The sequence below is a fragment of the Falco rusticolus genome, chromosome 10 (assembly GCF_015220075.1).
Source record: "Falco rusticolus isolate bFalRus1 chromosome 10, bFalRus1.pri, whole genome shotgun sequence".
Taxonomy (NCBI): Eukaryota; Metazoa; Chordata; class Aves; order Falconiformes; family Falconidae; genus Falco; species Falco rusticolus.
In genome coordinates this window covers 19,748,972-19,762,194 of record NC_051196.1, presented here as the reverse complement: position 1 = coordinate 19,762,194, position 13,223 = coordinate 19,748,972, and the positions used below count along the sequence as shown (strand labels likewise).

The window sequence follows — 13,223 nt, the reverse complement described above, 5'->3', positions numbered from 1 at the left end:
GGTTCATGTTTACAGTCTTCCTCTCAGTCTCCTTCACTGTGCATTTTGAGTGTCTTGCACTCTGGCTGCAGCTCCCAGCCACCCAAATGCAGGCTTTTTGATTTCACTCCTGCTACATTGTGGTGATTTCTCTTTTTCTCTGTCTGGTTAGTATTTTTCAGATGTTTCCTGCAGACAGGAAAAGGGTGGAAGCAGCATTAAGTGCTTGTCATCTTCCAAAGGGCAAGGTAAGAGTTTCTCTAGGTAGCCAAAGTCTCGCTAGTTTGAGAATAATGTTTTTGTCTACACAGACTGTGATGCCCTTGGCTATGAAAAAATCATCATCCCAGATGCTGTTAGTTGCTGTGAAACCTCTTCCTTACTGCTAGCTGCCATGCCTTAACTGCAGGTCGGCTAGGATCAATTCTTACTGTTGGCATTGTGGTAACCCTTGTGACTCCATTGCTTGCATTATGTGGCACAAGAAGCAGAACGTTCCCTTCCACCTGTTTCACTTTATGCTCTTTGAAGCAACAGATCTGATGGTTAATTTTGATGCTTCTGCCAATGCAGAGAGTACAGTCCAGGCCCCTGACAGCTCCTGCCACTGCATCAAGCTTTAGCTTTATACCATCACACAAGAGGCACTGAGGGACAGTTTAAATAACTGTCTGTTCTGAAATAGGGCATTATGGTGCTTCTTCACTGCATGTGTTCTTCCCTAAACACCTTGCCAGATGTGCCAGTTGCTTACTTGCATTGTCGCAAACAGGTGCTGGACTGCGGGTGTTAACGGAGAGGTGAAAGCCTTCATGGGTCTGTGATACTGACGTGTCTTTACTGCATTCTCAGAACGATGCCATCAACCCAGAGGACTTCCCTGAGACCGTGTATAAAACTTTCCTCATGAATCTGTGTCCACGGCCTGAGATTGATGAAATATTTACCTCACAGTAAGTTTCCTTCAAGCTACAGCAAAGAACTGGGATCTCTTGTGGCAAAAGAGAGGGAAAAAGGAGGGGCGAGGTGATTTTGTGCTACGTGGTTTGTCTCAAGCCTTAGAAATGCAGGAAGCCAGGTCACAAAACAGTGCCAGTGCACTCAACACTTTCACTCACAGCCTGAAGAAAAGGATGAGACCTCACGGTGCTGCAGGGACTCTTTCTTAACTGCCACCATCAGGAGGGCTGATTCCCGATCAGCACTAGGTCATGCGAATGTGATACTGCATGTGACTTGCACCAAACAAGGCCATGTACAGCGTGAGAACCATAGATCCTCACAAATAGCCAGTGGCTTTTGGTTTTTTTCAAGTAGCTAAATCTGTGACTTCCTAAATGGACTTGGCTTTGTATGGAAAGCAATTCAGTGTGCTCTGAAATTCAAGTCCCTTTAGAGTTTTAGTCAGAGGCTCAAATACGTACAGCCTCCTTACAGAATTAGTAAGAAAGAAGAAGGGCCACAGTGGGAAGCATCATTTATGGGAAGAAAAGTAGACAAAACAGAAATGTGTGGGCCCAGGGAGGCAGGCACCCATTGCCTACCTGAGGAAGGACCAACCTCTCTTTTGTGAAAAGGTTTTCTGGGTAGTACACAGGCCTTAACCTGTGCTCCTCTGTACTTCTCTCACTTTAGCCATTTAAAAGCAAAGCCCTACATGACCAAAGAGCATTTGGCGAAGTTTATCAACAAGAAGCAGCGAGACTCTCGCCTCAATGACATCCTTTTCCCACCAGCCAAACCTGAGCAGGTGCAGAGCCTGATAGAGAAGTATGAGCCCAGTGGGATTAACATCCAGAGAGGTGAGTCTTGTTCAGCCCAGAAGTCTTGCTGTAGAGGTGGCATGGAAGTAGGAGAGGAACTTGCACCTTCTGCTACTCTGACTTTCTAAGGAGAGCAATCAGCCCAGTTCTCACAAGCCCCTGCGTTGCAGTGCACTGGCAAGGATGTGCCAGAACCATTTTGTGCCGATGCTATTAACAGCTTTGTTTTCCATGTAGGGCAGTTGTCTCCAGAGGGGATGGTCTGGTTTCTCTGTGGCCCTGAGAACAATGTGATAGCACTGGACAAATTGGTGCTGCACCAGGACATGACCCAGCCGCTCTCTCACTACTTCATCAATTCATCACACAACACGTATTTAACAGGTATGGGTGGTTCCGGCATCTGCCTCAGCCCCAGCGCTTATGTACCACCACCAGGGGTGGAAGAGTGGTACTGACAGGCAGGCAGATGTATCTGCCCTGAAGTTTGGAGGGCCGAGAGCTGTAATGCACTGTGAGGGGCTTGGCAATTAAATGTTGTGTGAGAAGGAGAAATGTCAGCCTGTTACTGAGAATGTCTTGTCAGTCTGCCACGTACACCTGCCGAAGGGTGGCAGAGATTTCTGTTGCTCCTGTTTTATGCAAAAACTGTCCCATGTGAGCAGGTAACGTTGAGCCTCCCTCCTTCTGCTCTCCTCCAGCCGGTCAGTTTTCTGGGATCTCTTCTCCTGAAATGTATCGCCAGACGCTGCTGGCTGGCTGCCGCTGCGTGGAGCTGGATTGCTGGAAGGGCCGTCCTCCGGATGAGGAGCCGATCATCACTCACGGGTTCACCATGACAACTGAGATCCTCTTCAAGGTATGGAAAGCATTTTCTCCGTGGATGCTTTCCCCTGCTTGGCTGTAGACTGATCTCTGAGGAGGCTGGCTGAGGGAACTGTCAAATGGATGGGCTGAGAGCAAAGATGTTTGAGAGGAAAAGATTGATGGCAAGATGACAAGTGAATGAATGTGTAGAAAGAATGAAAGATGAACAAGTACGCAATAGGTTGGAGTCTGTGTACATTTTTGGAGTGGGAGGACCAGAAGAGAGGTTGCTGGCTGGATGAAGATGAATGAATGAAGGAAATGCAGGCAGTCAGGTAGAAGCGATGGAGAGGTGGTTGAGCAGATGTGCCCACATGCACAGGGCTGTGTAGCCAGATGGATGGATGGACACAAACCATGAGGATGGTGGATTTATGAATAGATGCACGTTAGAGAAACAAACAGGGTGGCTTTTAGAAAGCAAACCATTAAAACTGGTTTATTTTCTAACTGGTCTACAGCAGGTTCCTGTGGCTTACAGCCTTACGTGGTGGCACTTTGGAAGAATAGGTTTCAATTACATCCCAATTACATGAGTGTGTGGAGTGCGTTCAGTGGAGGAACTGCCCTCTAGCATGTTGGGCAGATGGCTTCCATGAGGAGTCAGCTCCCAGGCTTCAGAAGCAGAGTGCAAAGTCTGCTTCTCCCTTGGAAGTTTAACCACTTGGCATTTAACCACAGAAGCTACAAACATCTTGCAGGTTAAAAATCGATGCATCACACTTATTTTTTATGCACTCCTTTCTTTACAGAGCTGCTGCCAACAGGCAGAGGCACTTCAGATTCTTTTTAAAGCTGTTCATTCTTATTCTGTATCTTCCCCCCAGTTCGCAGGCTTCACTATTACTAAAATATTTTGGGGGCTGGGGGAACCCAATCCTTAAGATCAGAGGTATTGTCATATTCAGTGTCAGTAATTTCCCAAATCCTGTTGTGCCACTGCTGCTTTTTGCACAGCAGTTCACTACAGAGAGGAGAAATAATGACAGCTGTAGCTGCTGTAATTGCAGAGTTCTGCTAAAGCATGTGACTGTACCTCAAGGAAATTACAACCTGTTAACACAGCATGTGCCCAAGTTTTAGTTTCACATAACACCTCGGTCTTCCCCTCCACACCTCTCTCCCTTTCCTACCATTGCCTGTGGCCTTTTAATAGCTTTTTCTGTAGCTTCTCCTCTGAACCTTGCAGGTTTTTGTAAGAGAGAGTCCAAGTAGTGCATGGAGGAGCAGCTGGGGCAGCCTCCCTCAGTGCTAAGATCATGGCTGAACCAGGATGTTGGGGGGAGTAGGGGACTGTAGCTGCAAAGCAGCAAATGACACTTCTTTGCCCTATCAATTAGCAGCACCAGAACAGAAAATAGTAGAAAGTTTGTGGCAGTTTAACAGAGTCTTGGAGAAAATATGATTATTTTCTTAAATCATTAATGCTGAGAACGTTTCCATGGTACTTGCATTTGAAGTGCCAGCGCTGCTGGTTACTGAACATTCTGGTTTTCTCTGCTGCTAGACAGGATTTTATAAGCAGATGAAATGACAGAAAATTGGACATGTTCAGAGGTGAGTATAAATAGGGTTTGAAACACTTTAACCTGGTACTGCATACATCTCTCTCTCCAAATTCAAAGTGCGTGTGGCAGCAGCATGACTCTGGCAAGGTGCTTTCACATTTGTTTATATATACCCTAAACTATGTAACAAAAATAAAAAGTCTTATTCGTACATCTTCAGCTTTTTTATGCAAGCTATTGAGTTTAGCTGCATGTTGTATCCTCTGGAGCTGGAAGCCCAGGCGGGTATGAAAAAGATGACACTTCTCACCTTCGTACTGGGAGAAAGTTTAGTTACTTTAAAGAGAAGAAGCTCCTGACAGTGATCAGTTTGGAGTCCATTCAGTAGGAGGTCAGCTGCATGTCTCTGCTATTAACGGGTGCTGATCTTTTCTCTGGCCATTGTCTCCCATTTAGGATGCCATTGAGGCCATTGCAGAAAGCGCTTTTAAAACATCTCTCTACCCTGTCATCCTGTCCTTTGAGAACCACGTGGACTCGTGAGTATCTAGTGGTTGGGAGAGCAAAAGGTATACAGGCAAGGGCTGCTGGGTTTTAAATGGGTGCCTGAGCTGAAATGAAAAAATGAAACATGGATTGAGATTTCTGAAGCAACTGGAGGTGGGTCAGAGCTAAAAGATGAGCCATAAGGTGCAGAGTGAGGGTGACCACAACTGTGCAGCCTGTTAGCTGGGGGGGGGGGGGGCAGAGTATGAACAAATAGGAGCCGGCCTGGGAGGGGACTTCAATATCTGCATAGCTGTCTGAGTGAAGGCAGGAGGTGGTTTTCTGGGTAGAGTACCTAGAGCTCAAGACAGCTGTTCATGCTAAGCTCTGGCTTTGGGTATCTGTTCTCCTGTCCACACCTGCTTGATCTCTTTTCAGGCCCAAGCAGCAGGCAAAGATGGCTGAGTACTGCCGAACCATATTTGGAGATATGCTGCTGACAGAGCCGCTGGAAAAATACCCAGTAAGTAGAAATCGGGGAGGGAGGCTACTGGAGAGGTCATTCTGGAAAAATTGGTCACTCCTGGTGCTAGGAGAGGCCATAACAGATGCAAGGCCAGTGAAAGAGAATGCAATGCCATGGACAAATAAGCCTGGTTCGTAGGAGTGAGGAACATAGTGGATGGGAGACCTCTCAGTCGCAGAGGTTTTCCCAAGCACTTGCCTGACTCTAGTCTTATTTGACACTGTGACCTGAGTGACTCTGGCAACTGAGCTCTAGGTGGCCAAGTTGTACCAGTTGTGTATTTTTGTACGTGGTACTGTTTCAAATTCATCTGCCAGCACTTGCTTTGGAAAGAAACGGGAACAAGGGCCTAGTAGTGTTTCAGGCTGTTCCTACCAATGCCTCTGAATTCCTGCTTCCAACCTATGCACACAGCTAACCACACACATGGCTTTGTGCTCAGAATAGATGAGTAAAGCTCCCGATCTGCTTGACCCTCCTCATCAGCTTGCTTGTACAAGCATGTATCTTTGCGGACAGTGACATTTTTGGTGATCCCTGTGCGCATTGCTACTTTAGTTACCTTGCCAATGGACACTGATTTACAAATAATAGGCAGTGCCTGTGTTCTGCAAAGCATGAGGCAGTTCCTTGGGATATGTAGTGGAAGGGAAAACTAAGAAACCTAGCCCAAGCATCTATTTTAAAGCATGAGATCAAAAGAAGAGCTGAAAAGAAGCAGCGAGCAAACTGGCAGTTGCTTGTTGTCCAGACCCATGTCCTTGTCCGGGCAATAGGAAGAGACAGGGTGGGTGTGTGGGGAGAAACAGTTCAGGGTATTTAGCTAAAATATTAATAGGCCTGTTGCTATCTGTACAGGGAGTGTAGGACTAGAAGCACAGTCTGAGTCACACATCCTTGGCTTGCTTGAGCCACCTACTCTGGGATCTTTTTTCAAATCTGCTGCAGGCAGAGTGTTTAAATACAGCCTGAGTGCTGATCTAGGACTGAGGCTCTGGGATAATGAGAGAAGTAGGTGGAATGTGAAAGCCAGGGGTGCGTGGATGCCTTCAGGCCATGTAGATGTTCTTTTAGCTGTGGTGCAGGATAGGTGGCTGGGAAGAGCATGCCAAGTGCAGGCAGCAGAACATAAGAGGGCTGAGAGGTACCAAATGCTGGTCTGAAACCAAAGGTGAAATCTTGGAAAAAAAATCTGCACAGATACAGTGGGATATGTCAGCAGGTGGAGAAATTAAAATATACACTGGGTGAGAGATGTGTCCATGTACCAATGGCCAAAGGAATGGTACTGGGAGGGACTGGAGAGATGAGTGTTTGAATTCTGTCGTTGTGATGGAAATTCAGTACAAAGTTTATCTGTTGCAGCTGAAGCCAGGAGTTCCTCTGCCAAGTCCTAAGGATCTCTTAGGGAAAATCTTGATTAAGAACAAAAAGGACCAATCTATGTCTGGGAAGAGGCAGAACTCTTTGAAGAAAGGGAGGAATGTGGAACCAGAAATCATTGAGCAGCCAGCCCCTACGGATGCCGAAGACACTGGTATGTCTGAAGGGAAAATGGGACTAGTACAGCTAGATGAGCCAGTCTGACCCACTGGAGACTTTCCAAATCAGCCATTAATACTAGCCTGAGGCAAGCCAGTACTAGTCATTAATTCAGTTATCTCAAGGAGCAGCATAAGCCTGGAAGAGAAATGAAATCTTCAGAATATTTTCAAACACTTTATTCCAACCAGAAGAGACAATCAACTTATGCCCTGCCCATCAGTCAACTCTTCTGCCTGCTCTGAGTTATGTGACTGCATGAGTTGGTAATTCGTTGATACACACTGGCTATTGGTTTCATGGAAGGGTGGATAATTTCTTACTGCTTATAGGTCTATGATAACCACAAATTCACCATGTTCTTCACCCTGAGGTTCGTGAAGGTTTATAGAACCTTCATCCTCACTCTGCTGCCTTTCTCCGGTCTCAAGGCTGTCACCTCTTGGGCTCAGGGAACCTGTGGTAGGACAGTGTATTTTCAGTCCCTGTCATGGTAGGAGCACCTGGAGTCATAGAAAGACAAGGTGAGCACTGCTACAGAGCACCTAGAAATGGACATTTATTCCCACAAATGTGTGCAACCATGGTGGGGAAAATAGCATTGTGATTATCACTTGTGGGGGATGAGGGAAGCCTGCAGGAGGAATGATTTGGTCTCTTGACTCTTGCTAGTCCAGAGCGTGCTAGTTTGTATTTGGATTTGGTTGATAAAATTGTAGGATTCTTCCATTTACTGTGCCTGCATGACTTGATGGTGAGGTTTTACAGAGCTAAATGCATGGCTAATGCTAGCCATCTGCCATGTCTTGTCTCAGTGTGCTACTGGTACATACTGCTGATGTGGGCTGTGTGTGCTTAGTCTGGGCAGGTGATGTGGCTGAAGAGGAACCAGAGGAAGAGGATGAACATCTCGGAAACCTGGATGAAGAGGAAATTAAAAAGATGCAGTCAGATGAGGTACTGTCAGTTGTTTCTGTTCCTTTTCTGGGGGTTATTTTTTCTGGCCTTCAGTTTTCTCTGGGGCCGTATCATACTGAACAAAGATGAACCCAGAACGCAAGGGGGAATGAACTGTGCTATGATCAGCCAGGGACTTTCCTCCTTCCATGCCACAAGACTTTTGCAGGAGAAACTGAATGAGGGAAATTATGTTGCAAGCACAGAGTTGTTATTTCTGACTCTGCCTTTGGTATTCTGCATGACTTGGAGATAACTGCCTTCAGGGTGTTTGGAGAGGCTTACCCTTAGTCTGATAAAAGTTGTTACTGAAACATGAAGTGCTACTGCTTGAAGGGTGAAGGAGGAGGTCAGCATTCCCTTGAGTAAAAGAATCCATTTCCCATTTCCATCTTCCATCTCCCTCGTATCGCTTAGAGAGGAGGGAAAACAATGCCCTTGGTTTGTCCCTGACTCCATGCTCTGAGAGGTTAAAGAGGTCCTGGACTCCTTACTTACTGACTGAGACCTCACCGTATGCCTCAGTTTCTGTTTTTTCCGAGCTACCTAGAAACTGTGCCCCTGGCCACGCTGCCCACAATGTCACTGTAGGACCTAGAAGCCAAAGAAACTGGTGTGCTCTGGTCAGGGCAGCCATCGGAGTTCTGTGATTGTGAAGCCCAAGTGTGTTTTGTTCCATCTTTAGGAAAAGTCTCTTCATATGTCTTCTCTTGGATTTTGTTTTCTGTTCAGGGCACTGCTGGTTTGGAAGTGACAGCATACGAGGAAATGTCCAGCCTTGTTAATTACATACAGCCCATCAAATTTGACTCCTTTGAAGTCTCTGCTGGTAAGTCAAAGTCAGTCCTTTCAGAATCCCAAGTGTTTTCATTCGCCCAGGAGAGCAGTGCTTTCAGATGCTGCTGTTCTCTGCCTGCCTTGGTGACTTGCTTTCACCCATTTTCTGTTGTGCTCTCTCTCTCTCTCTCCCACAATGTGTGCATGGGCTCAAACACTTCCCTTCTGCCCTCCTCCCTGTAGTAAGGAACTTCTAAGGAGAAGACAGTGAGATGTCAGATGCTGCTCCCAGTTTTATAACTGAGGATGAAAAAACCCAGCCTAGAGGCCAGTGCCATCTCAGTGGGCTTGCTTTGCTGCTTCTGGGAGCAGGAATGAGCCCAGCTTTTCTTAATGTGTGTGACTGGCCTTCCTCTTCTGTGGTGGTTGGACAGAGAAACGTCTGAAACACTGGAAATGCATGCTATTCCTTTATACACTATAGGTTCCTCTAAAGAGTTCCCACATTTGGGTCTAGCTTTGTGTAAGCTGGTTTGAGTTATGAAGGAAAAGAAAAAGAAAAAAATAGAGGAAGGGGAAACTTGACAAATTAAAGAACTTTGTGTGAGACACTGAATATTGGGATTCACTCGGAACTAAAATTCTAGGCAGGAGGTGTTCTGTAAATGACACTGAAATCCAGGAAGAGATGGGCAAAATTAGCGCTATTTAAGCTTTGTGAGCCCATCCTGTCTGTACTCCATGAGGTTTCTGTCCTGTAGTACACAACCGTGTCTCCCTGGTAAATGTAAATCACCTTTTATGGAGTATTATTCTTCAGTCCCTTTTCAAGGGACCAGAGAAAGGTAAATTGCCTTGATAGAAAAAGGTACGTGGGAGAAGGTGGGCGTAAACGGGCCAGGTGCTTCTTGGGTCTGTCAGTCCCCACACACAGAGTGGGGGCTGGGCATGCCTTTCTTCTAAATGCTTTCTCATCTCCTGTTTCTAGAGAAGAACCGGAGTTACGTCATCTCTTCCTTCACGGAGTTGAAGGCTTATGATCTACTAACCAAGTTCCCAGTACAGTTTGTGGAGTATCCTTTTGGCAACCGTTGCCCAGTGTAGTTGGCTGTGTGAGGTAGGAGAGCCAGTCTGCAGCTTGGGCGAGGCTGAGCTACATCCAGCTGGCTTCTGGCTTCAGGACCTGGTGAACTCTTCATCAGAGATACCGGGTGTACAGGTGCAAGAGGCATGGGATCTTCCAGGGTGGCTTGGGAGCTGTCCAGAGATTCTTGACAGGACGCATCCTGCTGTAGTGAACGCCAAGGCTGCCAGATGCTTTTTTTTTTTTAAGTGGAAAGGATATGGGAAAGGAGCCTGTTGTTGCCAGGGCCTCTCCTCCTGTCTGGAAGGCTCTGAGCGTTTGGTAGCAGAGCCTGAACAATTTTCATGATCTGGGTACGTGAGCTAGCCCCAGGGTACACAAGGAGTGCTCCAGACTTGTTTCCAATAGAGCAACTGCAGATATAACAAGCGACAGATGAGCCGGATTTACCCCAAAGGCACCCGGATGGACTCCTCTAATTACATGCCCCAGATGTTTTGGAATGTCGGCTGTCAGATGGTGGCACTTAACTTCCAGACCATGGGTGAGTGTCACACTGTCCTCCAGCTTCTGAGTGGGTGAGGCTGTGTGCTCGCATTCACTGTCTCTTCCTTCACTGCTATTTCCCACCGCTGCTGTTTCCCTGAACGCGTTTATTCTGTGTGCCTTCTCCCAAAGTTGTGTTCTTCTTTGACTCCATCTCCACAGACCAAAAGCACTTTTCTGGGCCCAGCACAAACCTGGCATACAGTGCCTGGGATGCTGGCCCTACACACTTGTGCATACGCGCATGTATGGACTTGCTGTCATTTAGTGTCTGGGTACCCTCTCTAGCTGCCCTGTAATGTGATGTCAGACTAAATAATGTGCAGAAATGCATCAGAAGCTCCTGCTTCCCCTGATTGCTTCCTCTTCTGCGAGGCAGCAGGCAGAGCTCCATCTGGCTACAGGACTGGCCTGTCTATGCTGTTATTTCCGGTTATTTTAACCTGAACAGGGAAAAAGAGCCTTTTCTTGCTGCACCACCAGCATGAGAAGGAAAGAAAAGCCTCCAGAGAAAGCGATTCTTTACCCCTCTTCCTTCCTCAAGGGAGTGTCTTATGTATAGAGAGTGTAAGAGACTAGCTGTAGGTTCAGTAGGAGAAAAAACCCAGCAGCTTTAAAAGGGAGTGAGAGACTGGTTATGAAGAGGGGTGAAGAAGGGTGCAGAAACCACAAGCCAGCGTTCTCAAGAGAAGTGGCAGAGGAGGGGAGGCCCAAAATGAGAGGGGGAAGGAGCAGAGGGACTCAGACAACTACTTACTTCGCACCCCAAAATAGTGGGTACTCCTTAAAGTAGGTTTTAATTTAGTTCTACCCATGACTTATGGTGCAATCATAAGCAAACCACTTACCTTTCTTACAACAGCTGCTGTAATATTTTTCCCTGTAGGGTGCTGAAAGGCTTAATTAGTTTTTGAAATGGCTTTGTGAGCCTTTGGCTAGCTGGGGCTATAAAAATACAGCATCCTTCAGCTCACTCGTAGCGCACAAGCCACCTGATGAGGTCCCACAGAAATTTTTCTCACTGTGTTTTTCTGTCTCTCTCAGATGTCCCCATGCAGCAGAACATGGCTCTGTTTGAGTTCAACGGCCAGTGTGGCTATCTGCTCAAGCATGAATTCATGCGGCGGCCAGACAAGCAGTTTGACCCCTTCTCTGTGGACCGCATTGATGTGGTGGTGGCGAGTACCCTGTCTGTCACGGCAAGTACAAACTGTGGTGCTGTTCCTCCCCTGACAGCCAGTTCCTGGCACCACATACATAACTGGCATCTATGTCCCCACTATTTATTACCCAGTAGGGTTCTTAGTGGCAAATGAACTCGGAGAGTCCTGTGGGAGAGTGTTACCATGGCAACTCCCAGTCTTTTCGCTATTTTAAATTAATCATAATCGCATGAAAACAGAAAATTAGCATCTGCCACACAGAAGCAGCCAAGGCTGTGATGATGGGGAGGGAGGAGGCTGGAGGAAGTGCTGAAGCAAGAAACATGGGTGGAGGTAAAGAAAAGCCTATTGTAGATTGGAAGCTGCAGTAGAAAAGATGTTTTGGGGTGGGAGAGTGACTTTGGGGTGAAGGTGTGGATGGGCTCTTCTGTTTTATTCTTTTCAGCAGTTGCTAATTATGTTTCTGTTTGTTTGTAGATACTCTCTGGTCAGTTCCTCTCAGACCGCAGTGTGAAGACATATGTGGAAGTAGAGCTCTTTGGATTGCCCAGGGACACAAAACGCAAATACAGAACCAAACTGACCTCCACTGCCAATTCCATTAACCCTGTATGGAAAGAAGAGGCTTTTGTTTTTGAAAAGGTAATAATGTTTGATAGTAATTTAGACAGAGAATTCCTAAAGGTCCTGTTGGCCACAAGCACTGCTTCTTGAGAGGCCAGTGACAACAGAAGGAGCTCCCTTCTGGAGATCTGAGTCACAGCTTTAGACATACAAGGTGTTATGTGTTGCATGCTCAGATAATATCCAAATGACAGTATCCAAAACAACTCTCCATCAGGATTTCCCTGAGCAGACAAGGGGTAGCTGGGAACATTTCTGGAAATAATGGGCATCAAAAGTCTCGCATTTGTGATGCACTTCAAATTGAATTGACTAATCAGCTTTGAAAACTTCAAGCACCAGGAAGCAGAAAGGAATAGAACGTCTGTGGTTAAACTGTAAATGAGAAACAGACAAACTGGAGAAGTAATGGGATCAGTGGGAGGTTTTCAGTTGTGCTAGAATAGAGAAATCTGCCCTCTCTCCGCAAGAATTCAGTGGCCACTAATCCGGCTACAGGGTATGGGGAAGTTAAGTCAAAGGTGATAGTAACGTTTGACCTTTCTGCAGTAAGTTACAAAGGCAAAATACATGTTACGCAATTCACCTCTGTCACGCACGCAGTGAAATAGCAGATATTTTCAGCCTACTTGGGATGTGGTAGATAAATATTATCCTCATTTCAGAAAATGCTTTTCAGGCTGCAGTTCTGGCACAGTAATTTTTAGTTCATTTTATTGCAGAAGAAAATGGGGGAGGAGAGAGGCAAGAGCCCTTATGGCAAAGTCACCATGCTTGCTAAATTACGCTTCCGAGTTCATGCCCTCCTCTGGTGAATCACTTCATGGAAGCTGTGCTGTGGAGGTGTGTTGCCCCATTTTTTCTTTAGGTAAACTGCCCTCCTGTGATTCCATGTAGACTGTCCTCTGAGAAGCCTGTGTTTTGTGGAGTCTGTAGATTGAGTTGTGTCTGCGATAAACTGTAGCCTTAAATTACAAGGTGCAGAAATAGGCTGTGACTTCCTCAGAGAGATGGTATTGTTCTTTTGGAAGGAGGAGAGAGTGAAGTTCTACTTACTGAGGCTGCTAGGCTGTTAGGAGTTAGAGGTGATGACATTGGTGCCTTACTCTGTTTTTCCCTTAGATCATGATGCCTGAGTTGGCGTCTCTTAAAATTGTGGCTTGGGAAGAAGGAGGGAAGTTCATTGGACATCGCATAATTCCCGTCATTGCAATGCACTCAGGTAAATTTCTTGGAAATTCCTTTAGCTTTTGTGCCCTTGAGACCTATTCATTGGAAGCTGTAAAGAAAACAGGAATATCTGCATGTTTTGCTACTTAATCTCCATTCCCATAGGCAGTGCAGCCTTCAGATTCGTCCTGCTGTAGTCTTGGCTTAACTCCATAATACATTCACCATGCC

General features: G+C 46.3%; 1 protein-coding gene across 1 annotated transcript in view; it reads left to right on the top strand.

Moving 5' to 3' along the window:
* The window catches only part of PLCB2 (phospholipase C beta 2), a 48,246-nt gene that overhangs the window by 20,174 nt on the left and 14,849 nt on the right, over window positions 1-13,223 (top strand). The window contains 15 exon segments of the mRNA XM_037402406.1: window positions 152-227; window positions 832-932; window positions 1,615-1,781; window positions 1,980-2,126; window positions 2,444-2,601; window positions 4,574-4,656; window positions 5,042-5,126; window positions 6,495-6,666; window positions 7,531-7,628; window positions 8,361-8,457; window positions 9,394-9,478; window positions 9,909-10,033; window positions 11,080-11,234; window positions 11,676-11,840; window positions 12,945-13,044. Of these exon segments, the coding sequence (XP_037258303.1) occupies window positions 152-227; window positions 832-932; window positions 1,615-1,781; window positions 1,980-2,126; window positions 2,444-2,601; window positions 4,574-4,656; window positions 5,042-5,126; window positions 6,495-6,666; window positions 7,531-7,628; window positions 8,361-8,457; window positions 9,394-9,478; window positions 9,909-10,033; window positions 11,080-11,234; window positions 11,676-11,840; window positions 12,945-13,044 (1,814 nt within the window).